The sequence below is a fragment of the Lathyrus oleraceus genome, chromosome 3 (genome assembly GCF_024323335.1).
Source record: "Lathyrus oleraceus cultivar Zhongwan6 chromosome 3, CAAS_Psat_ZW6_1.0, whole genome shotgun sequence".
NCBI lineage: Eukaryota > Viridiplantae > Streptophyta > Magnoliopsida > Fabales > Fabaceae > Lathyrus > Lathyrus oleraceus.
Window position 1 is genome coordinate 45,815,976 of NC_066581.1, and position 12,473 is coordinate 45,828,448.

The 12,473-nt window shown below is 36.1% G+C and overlaps 1 protein-coding gene across 1 annotated transcript; it reads left to right on the top strand.

Moving 5' to 3' along the window:
* Positions 1–1,736: 1,736 nt before the first annotated feature.
* On the top strand, positions 1,737–9,951 carry LOC127129571 (uncharacterized). Its single transcript, XM_051058724.1, has 2 exons — positions 1,737–1,902; positions 9,413–9,951. Exons 1-2 carry the CDS (start codon positions 1,737–1,739, stop codon positions 9,949–9,951), a joined length of 705 nt encoding a protein of 234 aa, XP_050914681.1.
* Positions 9,952–12,473: the final 2,522 nt, after the last annotated feature.

The window sequence follows — 12,473 nt, forward strand, 5'->3', positions numbered from 1 at the left end:
TTATATTAAATCACGCATTTAGCATAATAAATAGTGAGCGGTATCTAGCAACACATCACTGCTACCCAAGTCACGAAAATGTCATGTGATCTGACAAAACCTCCTGTGATAATAATTATGTGTATAATTACCCCTTTGCCCTTATGTCTATATAGAACACAAGGTATAAACCGTGTCACCCTTGTCCAGTTCAATATTGGGCCCATAGACATTTATCCTGTTACGCAGGATTGGCAAATTCCATCTAGGACACTCATGTCCCTCAGTATGCTTCGTGGAGTACCCATCAACTGTCTTTATGGTTATCCAGTTACGGACAACGTTGGATCAGCAACAAAGCACTCGACTCTACATCTAGGATCCATAGTGGTTTCAGGTCGAAGAGTGGTATACACTATTATCACCATGAGAATAACTTATGACACTTTGCATAACTTTCTATATAGTATTCTCATAGCGGGTCAATCCGGTATAAATATTACTCCTAATATTCATACCTATGTTTAAGACTTGATAACTCTTTATCCATGATCCATGAGATGTGATCATCAGTCTACAAACATAATAGTCTTAATGCTTTAATGTTATCCCACTTCACACTAAAGCTCGACTACGGATACTTTAAGAATAGTGTCCTTATGTTTAATGTGCTCTCATGATTAAGTCACACTTAATACATTAAACGACTATCTATTCTAGGGACTTTATTAATAAACCATAATAAAGAAAATGCCTTTAAATAAGTCGATACAAGTACCAAAAGTATTGGCCTCTAGGGCTTACACCAACAAAGCTAACATCTGAAGTCTATTCAACAAACATCTATCTAAAGACTATTTAACAAAACATCTATCTGAAGACTATTCAACAAACAACTATCTAAAGACTAGTTAATAGAATATCTGAAGACAACAAGCTTCTGCTCAAAGACTCTGACTCCACTCACTCTAATTCGCACTCAATAAATCATCTGACTCATCAAAATTAGAAACTTAATCAAGAAGTATTCTAAGTATGGCACAAATATCTCTAAGGAAATTATGGATTATGCTCCAAGACTGCTATGAAAAGGACAAGAAAGTTAATGTCATTAAGTCTCATAATTGACAAGAAATCTCCATTAATTTTCCCCCAACGGTATCATATAAAAGTACTATATAAAGGCCTTATCATCATCATGCTGAATACGAAGAATACACAAGAATTCTACAATACCTTTTGATCTACATACTCAATATATCTTCATTGTAAAATTCAGTAATCACATAAGAGTTGTTGCTCATAGTGTGATCATTGATCTGTGTTCTTAATTATGTTTATACTGCTTACCTAGAAGCACTAAGGCAAACACATGTACTTCTCTAAATTTGTTTATATTCCTGAAGTGACTTGTTTAAGTCTGTAGACTTGAGAGTGCTAAGAGATTGTTGAACTCTTAGACGTTTTTGTAATCTATTGAGATTATTGGATTAAGTCCTTATTGAAGGCAAAATCACCTTGGTCGTGTGTACTGGAGTAGCTATGATTTTCAAGCGAACCAGGATAAATTTCTTGTGTTGTTAGCATTTACTTGCGTAGGTGTGGTATTGTAAAAGTTATTGATTACTGTGAAAATAATTCAAACCCCCCTTTCTTGTTTTTCTCTACCTTCAATTGGTATCAGAGCTTAGGCTTTATTATTGATTTTTGAATCAAACACTTAACAATGTAGAGAGATCCAGTGTGAGGAAAACATCATGGCTAACACAAATGAAAAAGATAGCTACAACACCAAACCTCCAGTTTTTGATGGAGAAAAAATTGACTATTGGAAGGATAGATTTGAAAGCTTCTTCCTAGGCTACAACGTTGATCTATGGGATATCGTCATAAATGGTTATGAACCACCAATTTCTGCTATCGGTATCACTATTCCAAGAAGCAGAATGAGTGATGATCAGAAGCGTGATTTCAAGAATCACCATAAAGCAAGAACCATTATGTTGAACGCAATCTCCTATAATGAGTACGAGAAGATCACCAACAGGGAAACAACAAAAAAAATTGATTCTTTGAAGATGACTCATGAAGGAAACAATTAAGTTAAAGTAGAGATGGCAATGGGCAGGATTTGGGCAGGGTACTATAGTACCCATCCCCATACCCGTAATTTAAAAAATCCTTATACCCGAGCCCATACCCACTTGGGGGCCAAAGTTAGCACCCGTACCCGTGCCCTATGAGTATGTAAGTACCCATATCCGTACCCGTTACCCGCATTCCTATTAAAAATAAATATATCAATTATTAAATATCATATAATTTTATGTTTTTAAAAACATTAAAAAGTTTTCAAACAATTTATTGTTGAAATAAATAGACACTTATATTAAATAAGTAATAGTTTAACATTGATATACTTTTTAGAATTAATAGACATACATTTTTATATAATAATTTAAATTGAAATATGAAAATATAAATAAAAATACATACATATATATTGTGTCGGGTATGGGGCGGGGTGGGTACCAAGGTACCCATACTCGCACCCATACCCACTTATTTTCGTGGGTAATTACCCGAGCCCATGCCCATACCAATTTTTGCGGGTTTTTACCCTACCCTTTTTGGGTAATTTTGCGGGTGCTCATTGAGGATGAGTCAAATTTCCATCCCTAAGTTAAAGAGACCAAGGCTCTGGCCTTAATCCAGAAGTATGAAGCCTTCAAAATGGAAGATGATGAAGTCGTTGAAGTGATGTTCTCATGGTTCCAAACCTTACTTGTAGGACTCAAGGTTATGGACAAAGGATATACTACATCATATCATGTCAAAAAGATAATCAGAAGTCTTCCCAAGAAGTGGAGACCTATGGTTATTGCTCTGATGTTATCCAAGGATCTGAACAGCATAAGCCTTGAAAAACTTATCAGCTCCCTCAGAAGTCATGAGATAGATATAGAGGAAGATGAACCTTGGAATAAAAGTAAATCAGTAGCTCTAAAGTCTAGATCATAAAGAAGAAAGCCAAAAAGGAACAAAGCCTTTCAAGCTGAAAAAAAAGACGAAGATGACTGTGAGAATGAAGATTCTGATGATGAAGAGGAGTTATCTCTTCTTTCCAGAAGAATCAAACAGCTATGGAGAAAAAGAAATAACAACTTCAAAAGGCCCAGACAGAAGGGAGATCGTCCATATTCAACCTCTGAAGGCAGACCCAACAAGGAAGTGACTTGCTACGAATGCAAAGAACCTGGACACTACAGAAACAAATGTCTAAAGCTCAAGAAGGATAACTCCAGAAAGGAAAGTTTCAAGAAGAACTCCTTCAAAGCAAAGAATAAGGGACTCATGGCAACATGGGATGAATCTGAATATGAAGCTTCATAATTTGATTCTGAAGAGCAGCAAGCAAATGTTGCATTCATGGCTACCACCTCTAGAAGTTCATCTGAAAGAGAGTCTGACTCTGAAGAGGTATTCTCTAACTTTTATCTTTCTGATATGGAATCTTGTTTATCAGAATCTCTAAGCTTGTATCAAAAGTTTTGACAGAAATTCAAGAACCTGAAAAGGGTTCATGAAGAGACTGCTGAAGAGTGTGATAAGCTTGAGAAAAAAGTTTTTGAACTTAAAGAAAACAATTTTATCCTTGAAAAAGAAAATGAATTTTCAATCAAAAAATGTTCAAAACTTGAAGAAACTCTTTCTAAAGCTCCACCTACTTCTGACACCATCATATACAAATATGAAAAGGCTTTTCAGAAATTTCTGAACAACGGACTTGAAAGAAGCAAAATGGCTTCTATGATCTATCGTGTCATCCAGAATAAGAAAAAAGGAATTGGATATGACTCTGATGAAGATGATCTAAAACCATCTGTAGAAAACAAATCTAAATCTCCGTTTTCTTATCATTATACACCTACACAAACACATAAATTTAATAATGCTAGAAAATCCAAAGTTTTCAGATACTCTAGGAGAACTAATCCTAAAGAACCCAACAGATTCTGGTACAAAAAGAAAAAATAATATATGTTGAAGATATCCTGTGTAGCAGAGTTAAAACCCCAATCATGGTACCTGGACTCTGAATGCTCACGACACACGACGAGAAGAAAGCATATGTTCCAAAACCGAGAACTTAAATATGCTGGCTTCGTAGGCTTTGGAGGAAATCATAAAGGAAGAATCAGAGGATCTAGAATAGTTGGTAATGGATATCTTCCCTCTACTTCTGATGTCCTTTATGTTGAGGGATTAATGTATAATTTATTATCGATGAGTAAATTAAGTGATAATGGTTATGATATAATCTTTAATAAAAAATTGTGCAAAGTTGTTAATTAGAAAAATGGCACAGTCCTTTTCACTAGAAAGAGGAAGAGCAACATTTACAAAATAAAGCTTTCAGATTTAAAAAATCAAAACGTAAAATGTTTAATGTCTGTAAATGAAGAGCAATGGATGTGGCATAAACACTTGGGTCACATTAGCTTGAGGAGAATTTCTCAGCTAAATAAACTTGAGTTAGTCAGAGGCCTACCTAAGATGAAGCTTTATTCAGATGCTCTTTGTGAAGCATGTCATAAAGGAAAATTTTCTAAAACAACCTTCAAAAACAAAAATGTTGTTTGAACCTCTAAGCATCTTAAACTTTTACACATTGACTTGTTTGGACATGTTAAGACAACATCAGTCAATGCTAAGAAGTATAGAATTGTCATAGTTGATGATTATAGTCGTTGGACATAGGTAAAATTCTTAAGGCACAAGAATGAGTCACATTCTGTGTTCACTAGTTTCTGCTCAAAAGTGCAAAACGAATTTGACTATAAGATCATCAAAGTCAGAAGTGATCATGGTGAGGAATTTGAAAACAAATTTTTTGAAGAACTTTTAGACTCTAATGGAATATCCCATGATTTCTCTTGTCCTAGAACTCCACAACAAAATGGAGTTGTAGAAAGGAAGAATAAGACTCTCCAAGAAACATCCAGAACCATGATCAATGAAACAAATGTGGCTAAGCACTTCTGGGCTGAAGCTGTGAATATAACGTGTTACATTCAGAATAGAATCTCTATCAAACTTATTCTGGAGAAGACTCCTTATGAACTGTGCAAGGGAAGAAAACCCAACATTTCTTGTTTTCATCCTTTTGGATGTTCTTGTTTTATTATGAATACTAAAGATATACTGAACAAGTTTGACTCTAAGGCACAAAAGTGTATTATGTTGGGATACTCAGAACACTCTAAAGGATATAGAGTATACAATACAAAAACACAAATTATGGAAGAATCAATACATGTCAAATTTGATGATAAGCTTGACTCTGAAAAGTCAAAGCTAGTTGAGAATTTTGCAGATTTTGAGATAACACTTGCAGGTTCTAACGAAAAGACCAAAGAATGTGATGAAGCAGAAAGAGAAACGTAAAAAGCACCTGAAGTCACAATCAATCAGAAAAGATTAAGAAATAGACAAAATATTCCTGAAGAACTAATTCTGGGAAACAAAAATGAACTTGTCAGAATAAGATTAACATTCAAAGTTTCTGAAGAAACACTTCTGGGACTAGTCTCTTTGATAAAGCCAACATCATGTGAAGAAGCTCTTCAAGACAAAGAATGGATTCTGGAAATGAAAGAAGAACTTGATCAGTTTGCCAAGAATGATGTATGGGATCTTATACCAAGACCCAAGGGAACCCATGTGATTGAAACCAAATAGGTTTACAGAAACAAACTAAATAAAAAGGGTGAAGTGGTCAGAAACAAAGCACGGATGGTGGCACAAGGTTATAGTCAACAAGAAGGTATTGACTACAACGAAACCTTTGATCCAGTTGTGAGGTTAGAATCTATTTGTCTCCTTATATATTTTGCTGTAAATTATTCCATTAAATTATATTAGATGGATGTCAAAAATGCGTTTCTGAATGGTTATATTTCTGAAGAGGTGTATGTCCATCAACCTCCTGGTTTCGAAAACTCAAAACTTCTAGAACATGTTTTTAAACTTAAAAAATCTCTTTATGGTATGAAACAAGCTCCCAGGGCTTGGTATGAAAGACTTAGTTCGTTTCTTTTGGAGAATGACTTTATCAGAGGCAAAGTGGACTCCACTCTCTTTTGTAAAAACATCAGAAATGATCTTATGATTTGTCAGGTATATGTTAATGACATAATATTTGGTTCTACTAACCCCTCTGTTTGTCAATAATTTTCTGAGTTAATGCAGACAAAATTTGAAATGAGTCTGATGAAATAACTAAAGTTTTTTTTTGGGATTCAAATCAACCAAACATCAGAAGCCACACATGTATACCAAAGCAAATACATAAAAGACGTTCTGATGAAATTTAACATGTCAGAAAGCAAACCAGCAAAGACTCTCATGCATCCTACCTGCATTCTGGAGAAAGAAGAGGTGAGTCAAAAGGTTTATCAAAAACTCTATCGTGGTATGATAAGTTCTCTTCTCTATCTGACTGCTACGCGTCCAAATATATTATTCAGCGTATGTCTCTGTGCTAGATTTCAGTCAGATCCAAGGGAATCTCACTTAACTGATGTTAAGAGAATCTTGAGGTATCTTAAAGGAACACCTAACCTTGGCCTGATGTATAAGAAAGCATCAAAGTACAGGATTTCTGGGTAGTGTGATGCAGATTATGCTAGAGACAGTTTGGAATGCAAAAGCACATCTGAGAACTGTCAGTTTTTGGGAGGAAACCTCATCTCATGGGCAAGCAAAATACAATCAACCATTGCACTGTCAAAAGTAGAAGCAGAATACATTTCAGCTTCACTGTGCAGCACTTAGATGCCCTGGATGAAGAATCAGCTTGAGGACTTTCAGATTTATGAGAGTAACATCCCTATCTTTTGTGACAATATTGTTGCTATATGTTTAAGTAAGAATCCAATTTTACATTCCAGAGCGAAGCACATAGAAATTAAACATCATTTTATCAGAGATTATGTTTAGAAAGAGCTAATCATTTTAAAATTCATAGATACAAACCATCAATGGGCTGACATCTTTATAAAACCCTTAGCCTAAGATAGATTTCTTTTCATTCTGAAACATTTAAATATGGAAGATTGCCCAAAATGAATTTGAACATGTGTCTCTCTTGTCTAATGTTAAAATAAACTCTGGTTGAAACATATGTTGTTTATTTGGTTCTGGTTCTGATACTTCTACAAGTTAGATGATATCTATATTAGAAACCCTCTGAATCAGAAACCCTTTGGTATTCTTAACTCTAAAAACATCAACATGTGGTCTCTCAAATGTGTGGCTTTGGATCTTCTAGACAACTGTCTAACTCAGAACTCAAGATCCAAACTGTTGAGATCCCCTTGAGCAGTGTGCATATTTTTGAGATTAGACAACCATCATTAGCTGCATTTAATTCTCCCCACGCTTGTCAACTCGGTTTTAGCAATCATAATTACTTTTGTCCCTTATTCAGCTAACGTTGTCATTTTTCATGTGTTTTTAACGTGTATATATTTTACCATACTTCCCACTTTCACACTTTTCACTCTCACAGCGTACACGAACCCTTGCCTTCATTCTCTCTGCAACCTCAACCTCCTTGCAACTTCATATCTTTTGCAACTTCATCCCTTTAAACAACTGCAACATGAATCCTCAACAACAACAGATTTTCAAATATTCTCAACAAATGAATTCTGTTGAGCAACTAGTTAAAGCTCCATAACAAGTTACAACCCGAACTACTACGCCTTCATATCAATAACCTCATGTTCTTGATCGCCCTCCTCACATCAATCCTGCCACCCATTTTGAAAAACTGGATGTTTTGTATGAAATATTGATTGATTTTGACAACCTCAAAAGGAATGGCATAAGTCTAACTGAAGAACTGGAGAAACAAGGGTGGGGAAACTACTTCAAACGTCTTTATGGTCCAATTTACACTTTCCTGGTGAAGGAATTTTGGAGGTTTGCTGATTGTGATGACCACTGCATTGTATCATATGTTCTAGGGGTCAAGACAGTGATCACAGAGAAGTCAATTGCCAAGCTTCTGGATATGGAAACTGTAGGGGGAGAAGGATATACAACATCAACCCTAGGGAAAAGTATATGTCCCGGGAAGTTTCCCTACTATCTTCACTTAGAACCCAGAAGGGAGAACTTCAAAGAACGGAGAACATCACCAAAATCTGAGAGTTTGGTTGAAGATCATTCTGGGTATAATCCATCATCGTCCAGCTTCCAGCTCCTCTGACTACATCAATACGGACCAAAGTGCATCTTGTACTGTCTGCACAAAGGGTTGAAGTTGAACCTTTCGTCCCTCCTCTTCAAGTATATGAGGGACTCCGTCAGAGATACCAGAAACAACATGAAGCCCAGAAATTACATCCCTCTAGGGAGATTAATTTCTGATGTTCTAATAGAGAGTGGGATGGTCGAACACCTCATCTCTATCAATATGATGGAAGATGTCACAATGGACGTGGGCAAGCCTCTGAATGCCAAGAATCTAAAGAGCATGAGGCTAATTGACAAGGTCAAAGTCAAACTCACTTTGGACACCTCCTGGAAAGTTGTGAAGGATCACAAGGAGATATCCAATGGGATGTATCTCTTCTCTACTATCGACCCCTCAAAGGTGATTGTCTGTTATCTTCAGGATATGAAAGCCCAAGGAATAGATATTTCTGGGTTCATCTTGGAATAGCTACCTGATCAGCCGCCAAATTTCATGAAGAGGAAGAGAGAGCCCTCTGATAAGAAGAAGAAGAAGAAAAAGAAGAAGAAAAAGAAGAAGAATACTTAGAAGCTAGGAGAATCTTCAGCATCTCAGAAGCAACATGTGCCTCTGAGCTCCTCAACACCGTGTAAGTCTTCTATCTCAGAACCTCTCTTAAGTTCTACTTCTAGCCAAATTCACTCATCCATACCTCAACCACCTTCTATCATATATCCCTCTTAACCAACCATCTATATCCCCATTCCTTATGAAACCCACACTTCTGAACCAAACACATCCTCACCTCCACTACCAAAATTTAACCTCACAACTACCTCAATCCCTGTATCTGATGCCATCTATCTAAACGAACCCATATCACCTCCCTCATCTAACCCTAGTTCCTCTCCATATTATTACCTCACCTTAAACTCTGAACATTCATACACCTCTGATCCAACCTCCCCACTCTTGCATAACTTCAAGCCACAACTAAATTTGCACAGACTTAGTTTGTACCAAAATCTTCTGCACCCATACCACCTCCTTCTGTACCCACTTCATAACCTTCTGAAACCATTCCACCCCCTTCTGAACCCATCTCTGACCCCTCTGAACCCACCAGTCAAACCTCTAAACCTGACCTCATCTTTCCAACCATTAATGGGATTTTTGCCAAGTTCTCAGAAAACACCGATGTGAGACTCAGACAACTATCTAAAGAATCCAGGCTCAGTGACAATTCTTTTGAAGTAAGGACTCACTGGAACAGATTTCTCAGATGGATAACATCTGAAGTTTTCAAGCTCAAGGGACTTTCTGAACAAGTCAAAAATGACTACATCAGAGGTGCTGAAGAGAGGATGGAGGCGCGTCTGGCGCAGGAAGCTGAAGAAAGGGCCAGGGAAGAAGCTGAAGAAAGGACCAGGAGAGAAGCTGAAGAGAGAGTTGTTGCTGAAGTTGATGTTGAAGCTAAAGCAAAAGCTGACGTTGAAGAAGTTGCTCGCATAGCTACCGAAGAAGCTGCGAAGACATATAAGGTTGCTCTGACTCGAGGAGATTCACCAACATATGATCTAGCTCTTCTGGTTCTCAAGACTCTGCACGAACTTAAAAAAGAACAACAACTGGTGAGATCCAGACTCGACCAGCAAGATCAAGTCAACTCCGGCATCCAGAACCTACTTGCTCAGCTACTTCAGAGAATGCCTCCTCCAAACCCTTAGACACTCTAGGATTAATTGTTTTTTTTTTCTAAGATTTTTTTTTTCTCTAAGGCCCCCCTTTTTTTTACCTATGCTTAAAGGAGTTCAAGAGAAACTAGGCCTCGTGCCTTTAGAATGCTAAACTTCTTGAAGAGCAACTAGGCCTCATGCCTTTAGAATGCTAAAATCCAAAGTTGATCTCAAAGGACTTCACATCCAAACGTATTCTTTGTCCATTCCTCTTATTGTGTTTGTGAACTTTTTGATGTTTGCTCTTGTGTGATAGAGATCCTACCTTGAGATTGTGAAAGAGGACCATTGTCATGAGTAACCAAGTTAAGAGAGTGTCGCATCTCGAAAAATACGATTCCTCGCGATGGTCGCGGAAAAAATTTATGTTCGAACAAAGTTGCCACCGAACTTTATTTATCCCAATGAAGGGATAGGAAAATATCGATAAAACCTTTAGGAAATGGAATAATGGTCGTCGCAACCATATTCGGGTTTGGGAGTGGATTACGTAAGAGGAAGGTATTAGCACCCCTTACGTCCGTTGTACTCAACGGGAACCTTTTAGTTCTAATTTGCGTTCCGAGTGTTAATTTATGTTTGTTTGGGAGGTTTTTTATTAGTGTGCTCGCGAAGATACAACAATCTTCTGCCTACGTATCCTTATGGCGTAATAAGGAAATCAGAGCATTCGTAGTTCGGGGAACTACGGTTGGTTGGTGTCTTTTAGTGAACAACTACTTAGATCGCGTTCTAAAGGCTAAACGCTGGCTTGTCTACTCTCGGCGGAGGCTTAAGCATTGGTTTGTTATGCGCATTAGAAAGGATTAACAGTGTTCTTCCTGAAAAGAGTTTTGGTCACACGTGGGCGACAAGTTTGATTAATATGTTGGATGTTTTGTTTGACTGGTTTCGATCGCACGAGGGTGAGAAAGGATAAACTTGATAGGTTAAGATATTTTGGTTGGATGACGATTACTCGGATAGTCGAGTAAGACAACTCGTATCCTAACAGTCGGGAAAGGGAATAGAAGACTCTAGACCACTTTCTTTTTCATCCTTAATTACCGAAAGGATTTGATAATAATTAAGGTGTTTTGAATGGATGACGAATACTCAAATAATCGAGTAAGACAAATCGTATCCTAATAATCGGGAAAGGGACTAGAAGACTCTAGACCGCTTTCTTTTTCATCTGAGTGGTTATGAAAATAAGTTTACGTAGGGTTGATGTATTTTTAGAATAGACGACAAGTACTTGAATGGCTGAGTAAGACAACTCATATCCAAACATTTGAGAAGAGGAATTGAAAACTCAAGATCATCTCCCTTTTCGTATAGTTTATTATGAAAGTGATTTGACTTACAGTATGAGTTAGCAGAAAAATGATAATAGTTCGACTGACCGAGTAAGAGAACTCGTATTCAAACAATTGAGGAGAGAAGTTGAAAACTCAAAGTCATCTCCCTTTTCATTTAGCTTATTATGAAAATAATTTGATTTAATCGGGATTAGAAGTTTGTAGAGGAACGACAATTATTTGACTAACCAAGTAAGAGAACTTGTATTCAAATAGTCGTGGAGAAAAAATTGAAGACTCAACGTTATCTCCCTTTTAGTTTCTTGTTATAAAAGGATTTGATTTGTTTGTGCTTAAATGGATTAGAAATGACGACTATTTGACTAACCGAGTAAGAAAACTCGTATTCAAATAATTAAGGAGATGAGTTGAAAACTCAAAACCATCCCCCTTTTCATTTTCAAATGAAGTGTCATTTAAATGTGATTAAGTGTTTTAATTTAACTTTCGATGTCGGGTCGAGGTTTTAAAATTTGCATTTTTGTGAATGAATTGAATTTATTTAGTGAATGATCCATCTAATCGATTAATTAAAACCGAATAGGTCTCATTGTAAGAAGGCCCAAGAGTAAGCCATGTGAGGTTGATGGCGATGTTTTTACAAGCGATAGACTTACAAAGATGTGGAAATGGTCTCGATATTGAATCAAGAATTGTGTGATTTTGAATGATTTTATCATGGTTTTGAATTAATGAGGAAATGGAATGAAATTGAATTTGTATTGTAAAATTATAGAAACCGATCAATTTTTAATTATCAAAGTTAATTGATTAAAATTTGGTTAAATCACTTAAATAATATAATCAAAATTAATCATCAAAATTATTTGATTAAATCAAATATTCAAGGCAATTAAAATTAATTATTAAAAATAACTAATTTAAATGAATTTTAATTAACTAATATTTATACTTAATACAAAATTGGTTTAAAAATAATTGAAACGAATTAACAAACAATGTGCTCAAAGTCAGTTTGTACATAGCGACAATGGTATTGACGTGTCGTACGTAATGGACCAAAACACGGTGAAATCGTATTGATATATCAAAAGAAAATCCAACATTGTAACAGTATATATAAATGTTGAATCGATGGATTAAAATTCGATTTATTAAGAAAAGTTTTGATTTCAAAAATAACTAAAATGTTCTTTTGACATAAAACTAACC

Bases quoted from the DNA above. Each gene is read 5' to 3' on its own strand.
- LOC127129571 (XM_051058724.1), top strand. From the start codon at position 1,737: ATGGCTAACACAAATGAAAAAGATAGCTACAACACCAAACCTCCAGTT. The intron at 1,903-9,412 runs GTATCACTATTC...CCAAGTTCTCAG, and splicing joins ACCACCAATTTCTGCTATCG to AAAACACCGATGTGAGACTC.